Raw genomic sequence first — 18,305 nt, 5'->3', positions numbered from 1 at the left:
ACATGGGAAGGGACCTGCCTGAAGAGCGGTGTGTGCCAATGGTCAAGGGCCCCGCCCATAACATTGGGCTTTTCTGTCTCCTCCAGTCTAGGCTCCAGTACAAAGGAGGGGAGAGCATTGGGAAGGTAAATGGCCACTGTCACTGATCCTGGGGTGCTGGGGCTGAACGGGTCTCGTCAGGCTGGAGGTGTGAGGGCTGGGGTTCCTACCTACAGTGTGCAGCTGCAAGCCCTCAGGGATATCTGTGGCGCTGCTCCCCTCTGCCTTCAGCTTGATGACGTCCGTGTGAACCAGCTCACTCTGCAGTCAGAGAGGATGGGACAGGTGAGGGGGGATGGGTTCAGTAGCTCTTTGCCACTTAGCTCCTCCCACTCCACCCCTCCATGACCCTTATCTGGGAAACAGGCACCTTTACGAGGGTCCATGACACAATCCTGCCGTCAGAGGACACAGAGAAGAAGTTAAGGTTGTTGTCCATGTCGTCCTTCTGCCATTTGACCTGAAATATCACAAGCCACTCTGTTAGGGTGTTGAGTTAGGGCGGCAGGCGGGGCACCCCATGTGCCCATCCGGGGCTCAGCTAGAAGTTTCTGGGAGCCCATTTTCCAGAACTCTATAGTGAGACCTCCCAGTCTCATTTCACTCAGCTCTGTTTCCAACCTGGGGCCCCAGTATCAGCCAGAGCATTGCCCTAGGATGCGCTTTTGGCAGGAGTGGTACTTCTTTCTGTGTTCGGTTCTAGCAGTCTAGGTATGGGAAGTTCTGGTTCTGGGTTTAATCTCCCCACACAGCCATGGAAAGGTCAGAGCACCACAACTAGCTTTTCACTTAGGAAATGGAAGTCATGAGAACATGTGAGAAGGAAAAGATCAAGTGTGTGTAAAATCTTCAGAACACTGCCCATAGTAAATGTTCAAAAAATACCAGCTAATGCAGCCACACCTTCGGTTTGATGCCATTGTGTGAACTGACTCCCAGCATTCAGAAGACTGAGGCAGGGGGATCATGAGTTCTAAACCAGCCCAGGCTAAACAGCAAGACCCTGTCTCAAAAAACGAACAAAATCTCTAGCTAGCTAATATCCTCATTACCGCCATCGTCCTCGGAAGGTGGGCTGCAAGCTTCTGTAGGGCTTGTTCCCTGCTCAGTGGGTGAGGGGAGGGAGTCGGTCCCCTCTGCTAGGCTTGGCCTTTCTCGTGAAAGTCTCCTTTGTTCCCACCTTCAAACCGACACCAGCTCCTGCTCCCAGAATCTTGCTCCCAAATCCCAGATTTGAGCTGCATTTCTCCATCTGCAAATCCGGGTTAATTATCCTGCCCCACCCGTCTTCTCGGGGCTGGAAGCAAACATATGGGAAAGTGTTTTGGAGACAGAGCTGTTGTCTTATGAAGATGACACGCTTGAGGCTCGAGTTTCTGTTGCCAGATGTGGAGGCTTGGCCAAGCCAAGTCCCAGAAAGCCGGGGTGGGGCTGGGTGCCCAGAGCCTTCCATCCTCCGACTCCCTCCAGACCCCCCATGCTGGGACCCCTGTCCAGTCCCCTCCCTCTGTCACAAGCTGAGGTCCAGAGAGGGAGGCCAAGAAGCCAGGCCTGTTGCCTGTAACTGCTGTTGCCTGCAACCGCAGCTGTCACCATGGCTGCTGGTGTGTGTGTGTGTGTGTGTGTGTGTGTGTGTGTGTGTGTGTCTCCATCCAGCCCCTAGGCCTGGTGAATCAGATTGGAGTCGCTGCAGGAGGCAAGGCTGAGTCCTGCCTGGGCCTGTCTGGGTAGCGGGTTCTTTTTTGCTTTCTCAGGGAGGCCAGGATGCTGCAGAGGCGGGAACGCACAACATGGATGGATCTCGAGCCCACTTCCCCGTTCTGTGCAAACACGGTCCCTTTAAAGGGGGGAGGGGACGAAAGATGTCAAAGGCCAGGCTGTAAGAGGCGCAGGGGAGCTGCAAAGGGAAGTGTTTAATGAGCAGACGCCGGCACTCATGGAAATTGTATTTCACACCCCACTTAGCAGCCTCATGCCCAGTGTGTGTGTGTGTGTGTGTGTGTGTGTGTGTGTGTGTGTGTGCAAATTACACACGCACTCCAACAGTGGAGGTGAGGGGGAGGGATAAAGTGGAGAGGGAAGGTTTACCAACAGGGGCCAGAGAATCAGTGAGCACCCAGGGACCAGTGTGGGAGCACTGCACAGAATTCCTCTTCTTCTCCCCCGTATCTGATCATGACAGAGCGCTGGACCGGTCAGTCTCTCCTCATACTTTCTTCCTGTTCCCTTTCTAGAACTGTACAGCACGGAGTGTTCCTGGTTAAGGCTTCACAGTAGGGTTTGATCAGGGCTCAGGCACCCATGCGGGCCACCTAGGGAAGGAGCCTGTGCACTACAGGACAGGAGCAGTCTTAAAACCCGGGCTCCACAGCCTCCCGTGGCTTCCAGTGGCCAACACAACAGACTGCCCCAGACTGGCGACTGAGTCCATAACGAAGTCTTGTGTCCAGACACACAGCACAGTCCCTTTAAGAAGGACCTGGTTCTCAGGTCTTGGACATCTCATTCAACCAGTCAGGCTTGTCTTAAAGCCCCAGGGTTCTAATAGCACACTGGAGCTTCTCCTCTGCCTTTTCTGTTCATCTCTGGTCACACATGTTCCTCCCTGCCATTTCCCACATCTGCTGATGCCCGACTGGGCACCCCAAATCCCAGCAACACGGCTCTTCCCTTTCCCCACGTCTAAGCAGCTCCTTCTGTTGATGCCCCTGCCCCAGCAGCTTCCCACCCCGTGTCCACATCTCCATCTCCACTACCTCTGCCCTTCCCCAGCCTTCGAAAGTTTTCATGCTGTAGCCAGATGCCTTTCCAAACCACTGTCGTGACTGTTACACCTCCACCCGAATCCTCTGATGATTGTGATTTTCCAACTACGCTCATAGGATGTCTTAGCCCCACCCCCCGCCACCCCCCAGGAAGAACCGCAAGAGGCAGCAGAGAGGACAACGGGGACCGACCGGTAGGGAAGCGAGGCCCTGGCTTTGTCAGAGCAGTTCTGCTCTCATCTATATGTTGTGCTTTTATTTGAAAACGCTGCTGTGTAATGCCCAAGCTAAGCCCACTCCCGCCTGGGTGCCTGCCCCTCCTCAGCTCTTCCCTCCCCCCCCTTCACATGCTCTGAATGATGTCCTGTTCCCCGGAGGGTCGCTATGCGTGAGGCCCTTTATTATTGCCAGGGACTCCTTTTGTCACGGTGACATCCTTTAAAATCCAGATCAGGAGCCAGGTGCGGTGGCGCACACCTTTAATCCCAGCATTCCAGAGGCAGAGGCAGGAGGATCTCTGTGAGTTCAAGGATGGGCTGGTCTACACAGTGAGTTCCAGGACAACCAGGGCTATGCAGGGAGACTCCGTCTCAAAAAAAAATAGAATAAAACAAAAATCCAGATCAGAGGTTATTTCCTCTAGAAAGAGCTCGTGGCCTCCGGCCTCCAGCTCTCTGCACGCTCACATTCAGCACAGAGAGGTCTGCCTGCCTCCAGAGGCCCTTCAGCCTCTCAGCCACTACAGGAGCAAACAGGGCAGAGTTAATGGATGGATGGATGATGGAGGGGATGAGAGGAAAGAAGGAAACAGGAAGTGGATAGATGAGTGACAGATGGCTCCTCTCAGGTTCCGGGCCATGACGGCAGCCTGAGCCTGGATTTCGCAAAGATAGCTGCCCTGTTTTCCTGGCAGGACAGAGGAGAGCAGACCATCCTGTCCAGGTAAACTGAGTATTCCGGGACGACTCTGCACCCTGCTGTTTGATTTAGAGAACATGGCAGAGGAGGAACAGGGTGCTTGGTCGGGATCGACCCCACAATCCTGGATTTGAGGAGAGGGAGGGTGGTCAAGTCAACTATGGATGCTTCATGCTTGGCCTTGGGCTGTCTAGGCTGGGGGAGCAGAGTCAAGGGCTCTGAAGCCTTTGGTGACATCCTCTTCATTTCTGGAGAGTTCCATGTGCATGGAGATAATGAATTGGGATGTGGACTTTCGGGTGGACAGAACCTCTTGGCCCTGCTTTGTAGAGTGAGATCAGAAAGGTATGTGGCCTGAGGGCTTCCTCTTTGACACCATTTGCCCCAGGCTCTGGGGAAAAGCTGAGGCTGAGAGGGTGCCATGTCCCTGGGGCCTAGGAAGCCTACTCTCCGATCTGGCCTATCTGGAGTGCATATCCCGTGCTGGGGGCAATGGACTCAGGGCCAGAAGAGGTGAGCACAAAACACCTGCCTAAAGATCATTGGGGTGGCCGGGCGGTGGTGGCATACACCTTTAATCCTAGCACTTGGGAGGCAGAGGCAGGTGGAACTCTGAGTTTGAGGCCAATCTGGGCTCCAGAGGAAAGGCGCAAAGCTACACAGAGAAACCCTGTCTTGGGAAAAAAAAGATTGTTGGGGCACGAGGGCAGAGGAAGACAGAGTCCCGAGTATTGCCTGAAGAGACCAGAGACTCAGGGAAATTTGAGGCAGAAATCCAACCTCAGATTCTCTCAGACCTGCCCATGAGGGTGCTCCATGGCTTAAAGAGGTGGAGCCTTGCCGGGCGGTGGTGTCACACGCCTTTAATCCCAGCACTCGGGAGGCAGAGCCAGGCGGATCTCTGTGAGTTCGAGGCCAGCCTGGTCTACAGAGTGAGATCCAAGAAAGGTGCAAAGCTACACAGAGAAACCCTGTCTCAAAAAACAAAACAAAACAAAACAAAACAAAAAAGAACCACAAAAAAAAAAAAAAGAGGTGGAGCCTTTGGGACACAGTGGAGATGGCCTGCTCTCCAAGTAAGACAAAAGCTTTGCCTAACCTGTCTAGAGAGATGCCACAACTCAACTCAAGAACCAACTGCCCACCAGACTCTCCAGCGCCCCCCAGAGGGCATGCAACAGGCAGTGCCATTCCTATCTGGGAACATCCCCAAATCTTGCTCAGGTGGCAGAGGAAGGTCCCTTTGGGTCCCGGAACTTTATAGGTGAGGATCCGGAACCGGAAGTCCTGGAGGTGTCAGCTCTGGCTGCTGAGGTACTGATGACATCAGCGAGTGAGTCTTGGCAGACAGTCAAGGTCTTCATGATGGAACTCATGGGCAGCAGACGCCAGCTCTTTGTAGTGTGTTTGTTTATTTTGTTGTTGTTGTTTTCCCCCAGACAGGGTTTCTCTGTGTAGCCCAGGCTATCCTGGAATTCTTTCTGTAGACCAGGCTGGCCTCAGACTCAGAGATCTCCATGCCTCTGCCTCCCAAGTGCTGGGATTTAGGGCGTGCGCCGGCGGCGGCCGCCACCACCACCACCTCCCATAGACTCCAGCTCTAAAAGAAAACTCCCGAGTCTCCCGTTTGCCCTTCTCCGCCCCTTCTCGTGTCCAGCTCCTGGCCTGGATCCCTGACGTCCCCAGCCCCTTGCGCGTGGTTTTCTCCTCCCCAGGGTCCCTCATGCGTGGCCCCGGAGCCCACATGCTCTTCCCACCAGGTCCTGGGCTGACCTGCCACACAGGGTCCGTGTGCTTGCCAGACTTGGAGGTGCTACGGAAGCAGGGCTGTGAATGAGGTTTCTTGAGGTTGTAAATGGCCACGTTGCCGTCGTAGTAGCCCGCAACCACCAGGTAGGGGTGGTCTCCGTGTATGTCTAGACACATGATGCCGCTCTCACTGCTGAAGATGTACTCGGGGAAGCTGGGGTTCTTCATACTGTAGAGCAGCAGCATGCCCCGGCTCTGCTTCATGAAGTCATCTAGCCAGGGAAGACGGGAGACCGCAGATGAAGGCGGCTCATCTGTTCTGCCAGGGAGGCCCCCTTGCTTGCACCCCACCAGATGAGTAGGCCCCACCTGGCTGTGCCGGCCAGAGAACGTGGGAGCCTCTTGGCCTTCCTTCTGTGACTATGAAGTGGAAGTGTGAGTTTGGCCCTCTCTTCTGATGGACAGATCGGTCCAACAGCTGGAAAAGGTGGCTAGGCCAGTCATCAACAGTCACCCTCTATTCTCTCTAGGGCACAGAACAGGGGCGCGCAAGCTCAGGCGGTTGCTGTTTGCAGAGTGGGAGTGGATTTCAGCAGGAGTATCCTCAGCAGGGATTCGGATACCCAGGTTAGGGGCAGGCTGCTGTACAACACATACCCAGATACCCACGTTCCTCCCAATCTTCAGCCAAGGACAGGAATTAAGCATGAACTAGTGTGCTGTTGTCCAACCAGGCATGGTGATATAGACCTACAGTCCCAACACACTTAGGGGGGGCTGAGGCAGGAGGATTGCAGGTTCAAGGCCAGCCTGGGAAATTTAGTTAAGAGGAGGGGGAGGGAGAGCAAGGAGGAGAGGCAGGAAGGGGGAGAGGAGAGAGGGAGAAGAGGAACAGGACGGGGCAGGGGTACACAAAGCCCCGATTTCGGTCTCCAGCTCAGCAATCAGGACAAAGCAACAAAGGCATGCTGTTGTCTGAGGTCAGCCCATGCTGGCCACCTGTAAGCATCTCCTCGTAACTTCACCCCACAGTTCCCAAGAGGAGCTGTGCTCGGGCTCTAAGCAGAACTCCAGTATCTGGAAGTCTCTAGCCAAGCAGGTCAGGCTTCCACAGGCCCACCCAGCCCAAGAGCAGATCTTGGTGATCAATGATGGAGCACTCAGCAAAGGTCCTCTTCCCAACCTGCCCACGTCATCCCCTGCATTCGTAGTGACTATCCAGATACCCAACTATTGGGCAGCACATAGACCCAGCCCTCACGTCCAGTTCTCTTGCTGTCCAGACCTCCAGCCTCGCCAAGCTCAAGGAGCCAGAGCTGGAAAGATAGAAGATAGACTGCTAGTGCGGTCCTCCATCTTGTACATCCTACCCCAGGCAGCCTTGACCTTTCCATTTTCCCTGTTCCGGGGCTTCCTCCTCTAGCCTAATGGCTGCAGAGCCTGGCCATGAACTGCGAAGTAACCAGTCCTGAGGTGTTCAGTGGTGTGGGGAAGATATGGAAAGCAAGGCCAACTTGATAAGTTTGGGGTAGTCATTTCTTTCTGTCTCATTTCCAAGGCATCCCACATAGTCCCTGGACTCACTCAGGACATGACCTCAGCCATTATCACCCCAGGTATTGTCAACCCAGAGACTCTGCAAAGACCAGGCTTATGGAAAAGCCCACCTTCCTTTGCTGGGATGAATCATCACTAGTCCTGAGGCTCTGTTCAGGAACCTTCTCTAGACTCCCTGCATGCAGGGAGGAGCCACATTGACAGTGGGAGTTTCTAGGGTCCAGCCCGAGCCACGGAGGAGGCGGCGCAGGAAGGAAAATGTTTCTGTCCTAGGGGAAGCGAGCTTGGGGCCTCAAGATCCCCTTGTAACAGGGCCAGGCCTTAGCCCAACTGATGGAGGTGCCGTTCAGGCCATAAAACTCAGCACGTAGACAGCTCCACCTGCCAAAACTAAAACAAAGATCTGATCTGCCCGAGTCCGGAGTTCTGGGAAAGTCTCTGAATGTACTAACCTTGCTCTTTAGCTTCCGTGGTTCTGCTTCTAGCTACTGAGGTGCGTCAACCCAGGACATGGGTTTTGTGCCTAAAGCTCACCCTGAGAAGGGCTTGGTACCACCCCGGGATCCTGAGCATCCAGTGTAGCAGTGACCTGCCAGCTAAGACTTTCTATCGGCTTAAACCCACGGCCAAGCACTCTTCCTGGTGGATACCCCACAACACCCTGAAGCCAAAGCCACAGCAGGGGGTTGCCTTGAAGTAGGTGGGGGGGAGCTGGCGGTATGCCCATTTGTGAGCTTCTGGGTGGACCCCAGGATTAGTTCTCCAAGGGAAGAGATCTAGATCTGGCCAAGGCCATTGCCATTCTTGAAGGGCTAGAAATGGCCACTGCTGCTCCTTGGGTTCATCAAGCAGACCCGGAGCACCTGGCCTGCCTCTCCCTACCTCCCACCCTTTCGCTCCTGGTTCGCCCTGCAAGGTCACCAGCTCGAGGGGAGCCACTGGGGTTTCTGATTCCAATCTGTCCTCCATACTAGAAGACTGACACAGGGTACGAGCGGGACAGGCAAGAGGGGCAACCGCAGCCTGAAGCAGGGTGAGGCTGAGTGCAGCACCCTGGGCCTGGCCCCTTGGTAGGTAGCGGTGATGAGCTCCTTTCTCTAGACAAACTCCACGCAGTGCTCACAACCACTGAAGCCAGGAAAGGTGGGTAGGGAGCCCTAGGCTACTTAGTAACTCTGACCGATTTGCTGAATCACTGGTACAAGAAGCCGCCATTAGGGCCTACTAACTTAATACGTGAATAAACTGGGTCTCCGAGGGGAAAAGGGTCTACTTGCATGCCTAATACATGCCACATGGTATCCTTTCAATAGCTGAACTTCTCTTTCTCTGCTAACCTGGTCTTTGAAGTTGTTTTTGTTTATTCATTTGTGTGTGTGGAGGCACTCACATGCCATGGCAAGCACGTGGAAGGCAGAGGACAATGTGTGGGAGTCATTTCTCTCCTTCTACTGAGTTGCAGGGATATGGCTTCGCTTATCAGACTTGGTGGCAAGCACCTTTACCTGCTGGGCCATCTTGCCAGGCCTGGTAATTTGGTCTTTACATGGAAGAGGACAGAGGAAGGGGCAGAGCCAGCCAGCATAGTGTGGTGGTTATTGGCAAAGCTAATACACACCTCCGGGTTCTGGACTCAACAGTGTGTGAGGCACAGGGCAGTGAAGGGTGATAAAGGGAGAGGCTGTGCAGAGAGAAGCAGATGTCATGGATAAGGTCCACAAAGAACAACCAATGACACTAATGTGGTGGTCAAGTGAATGCTGGGATTCAGTCCCACTTCCTCCACCTGGCTTTGGAGGTCTCCATCACTTCCAAGTAAAGGAGTCCTCTTTGTGAGGTGGTGCTTTGCGAGTCGGTGGTGATGCATGTTTTTATCCTAGCACTTGGGAGACAGAGGCAGGTGATCTCTGTGAGTTGGAGGCCAGCCTGGTCTACAGAGAGAGTTTCAGGACAGCCAGGGCTACACAGGGAAACCCTATCTCAACCCCACCGCCACCACCAAAAGGGAGTCCTCCCTGATACAGAGCACAATTGCTAGTCCTGGTTAGAGTATGGGTTCTGTGACTTTTAGTTCAAGGCTCCTTTTGTCAAATACTTCGAGAAAGCAGAGAGAAACCTCATCTGACTGTGAATGCCTCATTCCTGACCTCAGTGGCTCGTTGAGTTCTCGTGATTCCACTTTACACGTCTACCCAATGTGACATCACAGCTCCAACCCCCAACAACCCCACATGATATCCTCATCTTATCTAGAAACCATTAAATGACAACATTACTACTCAAACCACGAATGATCCTCACGTGGCATCATCTGTTAGTGTCATCATTGCCCAGTCATCCAAACATCTTAGAATGATATCAGCCAGGGCACCAGAAGCCCGACGATGTCATTGCTCAGCTGCCCAACATTCCCAGTATACCACGAACCAAGTCACCAGGAGTCTCAGTATGATATTAGGATCACATAGTGCCTCAGTTACCAATGAGATCGGACGCCTTGGATCTCTCTCCTGGGGGTGCTTTGCTCTTAACGCCACAGACTTTCTAGTTCCAGTGACCCCAGATGGGAGTCACCTAGCTTTCCCTTTGTATAATAAGGCAAAGACTCTAGTTTGGGGCCAATGAACAAAATGAGAGATTTCAGGAAGTACATGCGGCTAGGTATAACGGACAGTGGAACAGAGGGAGGGGAAAGGTCTAGGAGTGAGGAAGTCCACTAGTCTTGATAGTCTCTGGGAATCCTTCCAGAACATTCAGCTACCAGGGCTCTGGCTTCCGAGAAAGTGCTGTTTCCCACCATCAGTATGAAGCATGGAAAAAGATGAAGGTAAAGATGGAACATGTCTCGGCACACATCTCGTTCTTCCTGGTGACCGAGTCTGTTTCCTGCTAACCCCACTGCTGCTCAGTCCCCCTGGCCTCCCTGAGGCTCCCATTGGTGATCCTCAAGGTTTTCAGGGGGAGAATCAACCCCTATTGAGAGAGCCTTATCATCTAAAATCACCATCTCGGGGAGCCGGAGGGAGGGAGAGACAGACAGACAGACAGACAGACAGCTACTCTTACTGGGGACTCAATCTAGGCAAGTACTACATCACTGAGCCTAGTTCTCTTCTTATTTTTTTCTTTTAAAACAGGGATGTCACTAAGTTGCCCTGGCTGGCCTGAAACTTACTCTGTGGCCGGGGCAGGCCATGACCTTGCCATCCTGCTTCAGCCTCCTGAGTAGCTGGGATTACAATGTCTAGGCCACTAGGCCTGGCCTCATGTACCTGTCTTAATTCTACCGTAGACCAAAGTTCTGACTGTCTTCAGCTCTGCTCCTGGAGCCCTGGCAAAACAGTATCCAGTGAGCAACACAGATCATCATCTTCTTAAACTGGAACCTATCGCTGGGGGCCTCAGACCACAACTACCACCCCTGTCCCGTGCAGTTCTGGGTTCTGAGGGGTGGGCACTGGAGAGCATTCTGGCTGCAGAGGAACTACTCCGGACTCACGGAGAGCAAGGCAGGTGGAGGGCATGTTGGGGCACCAGGCTAACACCAGGTCAGTGGTCATTAGGAAGTAGGTGCCAACTGCAGAGACAAAGATACCATGCCAGCCTTGGCTGGCAGGCGTCTTCTCGTACTGCGGCATCCCAAACAAGGCCAGCCTAGGACCGGTTCCAAGGCAGCAGCTGTTCGATGACTCCCTTATTAAGTCATGCAGGAGGCACTTGGAGGGGCGTGGAGTAGGCAGAATAATGCCCCCCCACAAATGTCCACATCCTAATCCCCGGGGCCTATAAATATGTCACTTTGTATGGCAAAAGGGACTTTGCAGATGTGATTAAGTTAAAGACCTTGAGATGGGGAGATTATCTTGGATTATCCGGGGGGATTGATGTAATCGTAAGAGTTCTTATAAGGGAAAGAAGGCGGCAAGCGAGTCAGAGACTCAGACATGACGGCAGAAGCCGATGTCAGGGTGATGCGGTTGCTGGCTGGAAGGGGGCCACGAGCCACGGAATGCAGGCAGCCACTAGGAGCTGGAAACGGAAAAAGAAACAGGTGCTCCCTGGGGGGCCTCCAGAAGGAACACAGTCCTGCTGACACCTGACTTCAACTCGGTGTAATCCATCTTCAGAGTCTGGCCTCCAGAGCTCAGGAGAGACGTGGTGCTTAAGCCATTGTGTTTGTAGTCCTCCGCTACTGCAGCAACGGGAACCAAACATCAGAGGCCTGCGGGAAGGGCGGCCCAAACGCTAATTTTAGGAGCCAGAGCAACGACACCTTTTCCTGGGTGATACCGAAGCAGTTCTAGACGTCAGCCGAATGGCCGCCGCGGTCCTCGGCCCTTCTGATAACAGCAGTGCAAACTCTCTCCATTTCCCACCCCGCCCCCCACTCCGCTGCCTCCGACTCTGGGAACAGAAATGCCCCCTTGTGTGTCGGGATTTCCACAGGCAGAGGACCGGCCCAAGGCTGCCATGGAAAAGGGTCTTGATCCCAGGAAAGTTCCAAACCTCAGGCATGGCCGGAGGCACCAGACAAGCCGGGCTCCTAGGCATCCTTGTCAGATTGGGAGTTGTATTTAAACAGTGTGGGAAAGAAGAGCAAGGCCTGGGAGACAGAATACATCAATTGGGACATTTAATTTGATTTAGGGAAAATGAGGCAAACATTTGAGAACCTAAATAACTAACCAGTAATTAAACTAACAACGAAATGCCCTTGTACTGCAACCCGGCAAGCTAGTGGCCTTTATGGACTGTATTTACAAAGAGACCTGACAACATAATTAGTCCTGTAAATTTTACGCAGCCTGCAGCTAAGGAGTGATGGATTCTGTGTGTGGAGGGTGAACAGGGAGAAATGAGGTGGATGAATTTCCATTTTCAGTAAATGAAATTAACACGGCTTAATTAGTGAAGCTGACAAATAAATGATCGGGAAAGATTTAAATCCTTACAAGTGTATCTCTGGCCTGGGCAAGTTCAAGGGACCGGGCAGGAATGAGTTTAGTGCTTGGACTTTAGGGCTGCTGTTGGTCTCCTTTGAGGTGCTGCCCCGGAGAAGGACTGGGCAGGACAGCTGGCTCCTTTGCCCTTCCAACAGGGGACCTGTGGGACGCTCCCTGCCTCATCTCCTGTGGGGTAGCCTCGGGACCACACAGAGTTTCTGGAATTTGCTATGCCATCCCCGCCTGGCAGACCCTGAGGAGTCTCCATTTCCCTGCTATGCGCTGGCTAATGAGCTGGAACGGACCCCTTTGGTCTCACAGGCTGGCACAGTCACATCCCGGCTGTTCGAGACCATCTCTTCCTGAACTGACTCTTTTGTCTCCAATATCCCTGCATCCCTTTCACCTGCGGACAGCCTCTTTCTCCCTGAGCTGGGGATGTGGAGCCTGAACTCTCCGTGCTTTAAGCAGCCTAGCATGCTGGTCCCAGAAGCCATAGTGCGAAAGCAGATGTGGATCCCCACCCCCACCCCCACCCCCCACCCCGCCGCCAGACACACACACACACACACACACACACACAACACACACACACACATACACACACACACACACACACACACACACACACACACCCTTTCAGATGATTTTTGAGACAGGGTTTCTCTGTAGGCTGTCCTGGAACTCACTCTGTAGACCAGGCTGGCCTTGAACTCACAGAGATCTGCTGTCTCTTCCTCCCAAGTGCTGGGATGTGCCACCATGCCTGGCTTCCTATCCTCTTCTTGCTCCATAGCTAACCCCAGGAAACCGTGTCCTAAAGATGAGACAGGCCCCAGTCCTTCCTAGAATGTATGCCTGTCCTGCTTGTGCTGGCTAGATATATGGCAACTTGACACAAGCTAGAGTCAGCTGAGAGGAGGGAGCCGCCATTGAGAAAATGCCTCCAGAAGATCAGGCTGTAGGCAAGCCTGTAGGGCACTTCCTTAGTTAGTGATTGATGAAGGTGGTACCATCCCTGGGCTGGTAGTCCTGGGTTCTATAAGAAAGCAGGCTGAGCAAGTCACGAGGAGCAAGCCAGTGAGCAGCACCCCTCCATGGCCTCTGCATCAGCTCCTGCCTCCAGGTTCCTGCCTGTGTGAGTTCCTGTCCTGACTTCCTTTGGTGATGAACAGCGATATGGAAGTGTAAGCCAGATAAACCCTTTCCTCCTCAACTGTTGTGGTCATGGTGTTTTTCCATAGCGATAGTAACCCTAACGAAGACACTATGTAATTTTTCTGTGGCTGGGTTACAGAATAAACATCTAAATTTCAGGAGGAAAGGAAGTTTAAGAGGCCTGGACTGCGCTTATCAGGATCAAACTCAGCAATAAACCTAAATTCTCATTCGGTGTTTTGTCTTCGGGCAGATTTTCTCCCCTGGGGGGTTGGTATTTGGGAACTTTCGAAGACTGCGAGGGAGGCTGATGAGACCAGCTGCTCCTCACGGTGACCCGTCCACAAGCGGGGCGCTGCACAAGCAGGACGCCCCAGGTGATCTCAGGAGCCACTGCAGAATTTGAGGCCCGGCCTCGGCTGGCCCTGCTCAGGCCTGAGGCTGGTACTGCATAGATGATCCCCTGAAGGCTGCCCAGCAAACAACAGCGCCTCTGTCCCATCTCCCATGCTGTGCTCGGGCCCTCTGAGGGGTCTGCAGGGGACAGGCAGGCGCGTGTTCTTGGCCTGGATGTGTAAATGCTCCTGGGACTCGCAGGCTGCTCCTCCTGAAAGCTGGAGAAGTATTTCTCCAGAGGGAGGTCTGTAGCTGCCTGTGGGTACCACTGGGTCTGTGCCTCAGAAGTCCAAGGAAACACAAAGAAACATTTCCTAGGTCAGGGCTGGCCCAAAGGAGGCCAGAGAGCCTGTCAGCTTGAGGCCATTCCCTCGGGGAAGGCATTACCTTTTCTGACTAAGGCTACCTCGAGTGGATGGCCTCCACATGACCTTGCATCTAACCCTGGCTAGAAGATGGGCTGTCATTTGTGGGGTTTCTCCTCCGCCTTCTGGGGAGGCTCCCACACTCTCACCTCAGTCTCAAGCAGCGGGCCTGGGCCTCACGTGGGGGTCCACACCCTCTACTGGGAGGGCCTGCCCAACCCCCAGGCTCTGTTCCAGGCCCGGTAGCTGCGGCAGAAGGGAGGAATCTGGTAGTTCCCGCCAGAGGGGGAGGTGCTTCCCATTTGGCAGCAGCTTACCCTCAGGAGTAGGGACACAAAGCAGGCATTTAGGGCATCCTCAAAGGCAGCCCAGACCACAGGGCCGGGAGCAGCTCCAAGATCTCCTCCCTGAGAGGAAGGACAGATACCAACTCCTCCCCATGCTCATCCCCATCCCCCTGGATCCCTACCCTGGTCAGAGAACGGATGGGCGATCTAAGGGGCAGTGACCAGGAGTTTGTATGCCTGCCAGCCAGCAGCAGCTTGGAGAACGGAAGGGTTTTTCTGTTCACAGAAGTGAATCCTCCCAGCCAGAGAACAAGCTGTTAGCATTAGGAAGCTGCGCCTGGCTGGCTGTGGAGGGCCCTTCCCATTAGGAGAGGGACTATCCAGTTCAGTCGTGGGGGCGTCTGTTTGACCCAAGGAAGAGTAAATTGCGTGGACTCAGGTGCCACCATGTGCGGCCTCCCACCTCAAGCACGTCCCAGCAGGGCCGGGAACACGGGTCACTGTGGTCTCCAGTGCCTCAGGAACAGAAGAACAAACTTCAGCTGCTTGCTTTCCTCGCTCCTCTCTTGCCTCAGGCCTGGTCAGGAAGGCCAGGTGAGGAGGCAGGAAGAAGGCCTCCATCCCACTCTCCAGAGTAGCTGAGGTCTTTCCATTTCTCCTTGGCACACCTGCACTAGGCCTCCCAGCTCTCCTCCGAGGCCTGCAATTCCTCCCCATACTGGACATGTCCCTGCCCTTCTAGAATCCCTTCAGTGGTTTCCTTCTTGAATGGCTTACCGGTCCTTTGAGGGCTGACCCCAGCATGTATCTCCTGCCTGCAGGCTTGGCCTGTGCTGGTCTCTGCGACAAAATGCTCCCCTTCACTCTTTGAGGTTCGGTTGGCATAGTTAGCTGTGTTCTTTTGACCAGCACTAATCGCACATTTGAGAGTGGGTCTTCTCATTAGAACAGTGGTTCTCAACCTGTGGGCTGTGACCCCTTGAGGGTTGAATGACCCTTTCACAGGTCACAAGACCATCGGAAACAGATATTTCCATTATGATTCGTAACAGTAGCAAAATTCATTCACTTATGAAATAGCAACAACAATAGTGTTATGGTTGGGGCCACCACAACATGAGGAGCTGTATTAAAGGGTCACAGAAGTAGGAAGGTTGAGAGCCGCTGCACTGGACTGTGAGCTCTCTCTGAGGGCCAGTGCCTATGTCCTGGTCATCACTGATTTCTCACACCTGCCCAGAAGCTCCGAACAGACTAGGAAACTAGTGTCTGCATTTGCATGAGTGAACAAATGAATAACCCGATCACTTACAGGAGCCGTGTCCCACTGCAAAGAGATCCTTGTACTTTGGATTCCTGCAAAAGAATTGTGAACTCATTGGCACAGGAAACAGACATGGCCCTCCCACGGTCAAGGACATTCAAGGGCACTGGAGACTGACTCTACTGCAGATACCCACTGAAATTCCATAAGAATCCAGGTCCTATTTGTCCTCCTACTTTGTCACATGTCATACTCAGGTTGTAAAGTGCAACAAAAGGGCCATATGGCTCAGAACTTGGCACGCAGTGGCTGCTCTGGGGCCCTAGGTTCACTGCAATATCGGTACTCACCAGCAGAGGGCGGTGACGGCCAGGCGCTTGGCTTTGTCATTTTGAAACTTCCAGAGAGGCAGCAGCGTACCCTCCTGGTCCCTGTATTCATCAGCAGCATCCTCATAGTACTTAAAATCTTAAACACAAACAGACGCAGTCAGCCAGGAGCAGCCACTTTGTGGCAAATCGATACCTCCTTGGGCAATACAATGAACCTCTTTGTGTTTGGGGCTGGAAATAATAGAAGTACCATCTCAAAGCACTATTGTGAGGATATAGGTTGGGTTTAATATATGCAAAGTGCTTAGAAAAATGCCCGACACATAAGTTCTCCCGCAGATTAGTTGTTGGGGTAAATTACAGTAATGCATCCGTGTGTGTGGACAGAATCCCAGGTTGCATCCCTCATCCTTGAGCTTTTCAGTGCTTCGGGAACCCAGATCAGAGCAACCAGGCTTCAAGGGGTCAGCTGCCAGAGGCCAATTAATAGTTTTATTCATCCTACCTACCTCCTAGATCCCTAAAATACAGCTCACCTTTATTCTCACTGCCAAGCCTCACTGTAATGAAGCCACCTGGACATTCCTCCATGGGTTCCCAAGACTCAGCTTCATCCTCAACGTCGTCTCCCATTTTCACTAAGTTAGACAGAAGCCTCACTTTCCACTTACCTAACTAGGAAGCTGGGGAGCCTGGGCTGATCTCCTTCTACCCTTTCTTATACTTTCGTCCTGTCTTTTTAAATCCATTTTTTAAAAACACATAGCTACTACCTACATTGAGATCCTTAAACCCGTCACCTGGCTTTCATATCCTTCAAGCTGGCCTCCCTCCCTCCTCCTGTAACCTCCTTCAGTCCATGCTCTTCCAGAGCATGAGCAAACCCTCTCTTCACCACACCACCCTCCCCATACCACCAAAACTTCTCATGGCTCTCCTTGAACAAGGTTCTCTGGTCCGATCAAGGCTCCTGGCCACCCCCTCCACATCCTTTCTTGTGTTTCCCCGTGTTTTTCCATGTCTAGAACGCCTTGCCCCCCAGCCCCAGCTGACTCCTATTTGCTCTTTATCTGATTCAACATCCTCCTTTTCTATAGGGCCTTCATTTTCCTTTCTCTCCTTTGAAAATGGATTCTCAGTTGCAAGGCCACAGCATGTGCTGCTTATCAACTCTGTCAAGAGCGTTGCAGAGGAGGGTGACCTAACTGGGGGAGGGGGCAGGAGTGGGTCTGTGCACCAAAGGGTCTGTAACCTCTTAGCACTGTGTGTTACCCACGCTGGACTGGAACGTCTGGGCTCGAGTGATCCCCCAGCCTCGGCCTTCTGCGTAGCTGGTACTACAGGTATGTGCCACTACACTTTTTTCCACTATGTAGCTCAGGCTGGCCTGGAAGTCATGGTGATCCTCCTGTCTCAACCACTGGAATGCTGCAAGTTCAGGCATGAGCCACCATACCTGCACCTGCACCACCCCTGGCTCCTTCAAGTAGAGTTAATTTGTCCATTCCAGTCTTGCCTTTCCTCTACTGAGACATCCATCAGTCTTTCTGCCTGACTTCCACGCTCACAGCTCCTAGAGAGCAGGACCTACATTACATTCATCCCTGTGTCTCCAGTGCCTGGTGCAGGGACAGCCACAGAGACCCAAAGTCAGATGGGAAATGCTCCGTCTTCTTTCAAGCAGGATGGCCAATTAGAAGGAGCTTCCTAATTATGCACAGTCAGGGACACGCCCAGGCACCACCCAGACCCTCCCATCATGCCCCATACCTTGAGGCTGTCGCAGGACTACATCCAAACCTCAAAACAGTCTTGACACAAAAAAAGATTTGAGTGGTCAGAAAGATGTGAGCCTTGATCACATCAAGACTCCTGAGCTGGGGGGGAGCTTTGGAAATTCCTCATTTCAGAGCAGGATTAATTGGTAACACTTCTTTATTTTTATTTCTCCTTCATGATTACACTTTCCCAAGGGGAAAACACTGTGCAATTAAAAAAATCAAAGTTCAATGCATTTTTATGTGACCGTGTTCTTATAAATGAAAGCGGTTCACAAGGCCAATTTCTGCACGGATATTAATCAGGTTTGCGGCCCTGTGGCGGGCGCTTGCAGAGGCTGGGTCTCAGGAAGCCAAGCTGTGTGAGTGACAGGTTCATTCACAGCTGCTGTGTACTTTGACAGCTTTGGAAAGACTCGAGGTCGTTTTCCAGCCTCAACGATAACGAGGGGGCTTGTCTAGGCGGCTGGTCTTGGCAGCCTAAGTTTTGTGTCCCACGGGTGAGCAATGAGCATCAAGTCACCAAGAAGGGCCCGAGGCTGTCAGCAAAGGAGACCAGCCAGCAACATGGCGTTGCCAACTCTGGGGAGGCAGCTGCTCCACATCAATGCACAACCTCTTAGGGAAATCCAACCACTTGGGAATGCGCTGTTCATACCATGGGAAGGAGTCCATTTCCTTGTCACTATCAGGGACAACAGACTTTCCCAGGCTCCCAGGATTGAGGCATTTCTGAATCCAGTACTGGCTTCAC

General features: G+C 52.9%; 1 protein-coding gene across 1 annotated transcript in view; it reads right to left on the bottom strand.

Annotated features, from left to right (window-relative positions):
- Positions 1-18,305, bottom strand: part of Dnai1 (dynein axonemal intermediate chain 1) — a 70,284-nt gene that overhangs the window by 7,742 nt on the left and 44,237 nt on the right. The window contains exons 11-15 of the mRNA XM_028884015.2: positions 15,792-15,909; positions 15,490-15,533; positions 5,496-5,743; positions 410-499; positions 210-300 (exon numbers count right to left, since the gene is read on the bottom strand). Of these exons, the coding sequence (XP_028739848.1) occupies positions 210-300; positions 410-499; positions 5,496-5,743; positions 15,490-15,533; positions 15,792-15,909 (591 nt within the window). The remainder of the gene's footprint in view (positions 1-209; positions 301-409; positions 500-5,495; positions 5,744-15,489; positions 15,534-15,791; positions 15,910-18,305) is intronic.

This window comes from Peromyscus leucopus, chromosome 2, assembly GCF_004664715.2.
Source record: "Peromyscus leucopus breed LL Stock chromosome 2, UCI_PerLeu_2.1, whole genome shotgun sequence".
NCBI lineage: Eukaryota > Metazoa > Chordata > Mammalia > Rodentia > Cricetidae > Peromyscus > Peromyscus leucopus.
Note: the sequence above shows the minus strand (reverse complement) of the source record. Positions and strands in the feature narration are given on the sequence as shown.